Source organism: Nestor notabilis, unplaced genomic scaffold (assembly GCF_000696875.1).
Source record: "Nestor notabilis isolate BGI_N333 unplaced genomic scaffold, ASM69687v1 scaffold23020, whole genome shotgun sequence".
NCBI classification, from domain to species: domain Eukaryota; kingdom Metazoa; phylum Chordata; class Aves; order Psittaciformes; family Psittacidae; genus Nestor; species Nestor notabilis.
In genome coordinates this window covers 426-2319 of record NW_009911863.1, presented here as the reverse complement: position 1 = coordinate 2319, position 1894 = coordinate 426, and the positions used below count along the sequence as shown (strand labels likewise).

Here is a 1894-nt window from a genome sequence, read left to right as displayed (position 1 = left end):
GGAACCTTTAAAAAGAAAAAGCTAAGCTCTGGAAGAGTAGATCAAAGGCTGTCTTGATTTGGAGAGCCTGTGTGCTATAGAAAACTGCAGCAGAGAGCTCCTGGCAGAGCTGCACTTGGTCTGGAAGGAGCATGAGGACCACCCCTCATCTGAGCACCTCGGGTCAGGCAGCAGCAGGCCTGCAAGCAGCAGCCATGCACCAGGGCAGCATCTTCCCACCAGGAACTTGCCCTGAGCCCAGAGCAGCAGCACCTCATCCTCCCAGCGCCACTGTGAGGACTGGAAACACAACACTGGCAGCTCGGGTGCGGGTCACAGCGGCTCAGCCCCAGGGACAGCACTACACAAACGCACAGCGGGGATGGGTCAGCTTTTATTTGCAAACCGGTCTGTACATTCTCGCTGGGTCGAGTGGCGGCTGCCAGAGGAGCTGACAGCGGCAGGGGGCAGCAGCAACTAGGAGTTAACAGGAGCTTTCCACAGAGCCTGGAAACAAGAGACCGCGGAGGAAACAAAACCCCACCGGCTTCTTTACATTTAACCTCTTGTGAGTGAGGGAATGAGAAATCGAGTCGTCTTTATCACGTTCAGAAAGGTGTTGGATTTACAGTCCTGTGCGTCCAGCACAAAGCTCTCCGGGTGAAGTGACTTTCTGCAGAGCAGCTTGAAAACTATCCCGGGCTTGCTTTTTTTCTTCTGGAAGCCAGCATCTTAAAGCTGCAGTACTCTCCATGCATCCTTCCTAGCAGTCCCAAAGCCAAATAACAAAAGGAGCCCTTTGCAAATAAATAATCATAGGAAAAATAAATAAGATTAGAACTGGAATATACAGTTACATGGTCTTTATTTGGTTTCAGAGGTGGAAAAAAGTGGAGCTAGACTGCAGCTTTAAGCCTTTATGCCTGAATCAACCTCAAACACTTTGTATATTTTACAGTTGATTGGCTGTACAGGTCAGAGAGCTGAAGTTCCAGAGATGAACATTTAGGCACATACGCACACCCTTCCCCAAGGCATCCTTTATTTTGCTCAGCCAGCTAGAGAAAAGCCTGCTGCAGGGGAAGTGCCCCCTTTCCGAGCTGAACACACAGGACTGAAGACCTATTTACTGTCACGGCAAGAAGTCCCAACAAATATCTAACCCTACCCTTGTTTGCAAGGGGAAACTGGTTCAAACCATGCACCGGGGAGACAATCCTCTCTCATGAGATCCTTTAACTTCACTGGCACCACAGAATCCTCGAGCAAATCCAGCTACCGGCAGGGCTGCCCATTGCTTCCTGCGCCCAAAGCCGAGGTGTGGAAAGTCGTAAGTCCATTATTTCTACTTATGCCAGAAATCCTGTTAACGCCATTTGGAGGCAGCTTTACAGCAAGAGCTCTTGATCTGCTCTGTTTGGGGTACACGCTCCCTCCCCAGGAACTCCCACACAGGAAAACCACACAGAAGGAAAAAAGCAATCCATTGCAAGCCAGTGTCCGATGATTGTCTCTTTGGGGAGGTCAGGAATCCAGGGCAGGGCAAGGCAGAGGAAGGGAGGAGGATGGCAGGTGGAGACGGAAGTTAGAAACAAACTCAAAACCACCAAGACACAAGGAGGAGCTCAAAGCCCCTCAACAGCTGATGGCACTGGGTTGTTGTTTGCTAACAAAGTCTGAAATGAAGTCGAACTCGTTCTGTCCCAAGAATAGCTCTGGCAGCTCCTGAATCCGGTCCAACCCCAGTTCCAGGACAAGGGATGTCAAGACCTCCTCATCTATGAGATCAGTGTCCATAACGTTCAAGGTCAGTGCTGGTGAGGGCATATGCTGCATGCCTGGGTGCTGGCTTGGCCCCACTCTGTACTGCTGGGCACCAGCTCCCATAGGCCCATTGCTCATACCCAGGGGGTGA

At 51.0% G+C, this 1894-nt stretch overlaps 1 protein-coding gene across 1 annotated transcript in view; it reads right to left on the bottom strand.

The window, feature by feature from the left end:
- Window positions 1–372: 372 nt before the first annotated feature.
- LOC104407460 (cbp/p300-interacting transactivator 3) overlaps window positions 373–1894 on the bottom strand; it is a 1881-nt gene continuing 359 nt past the window's right edge. Inside the window, exon 1 of the mRNA XM_010016759.1 lies at window positions 373–1894. This exon is cut by the window's right edge and continues 359 nt beyond it. Within this exon, the coding sequence (XP_010015061.1) occupies window positions 1615–1894 (280 nt within the window). The 3' untranslated portion in view covers window positions 373–1614.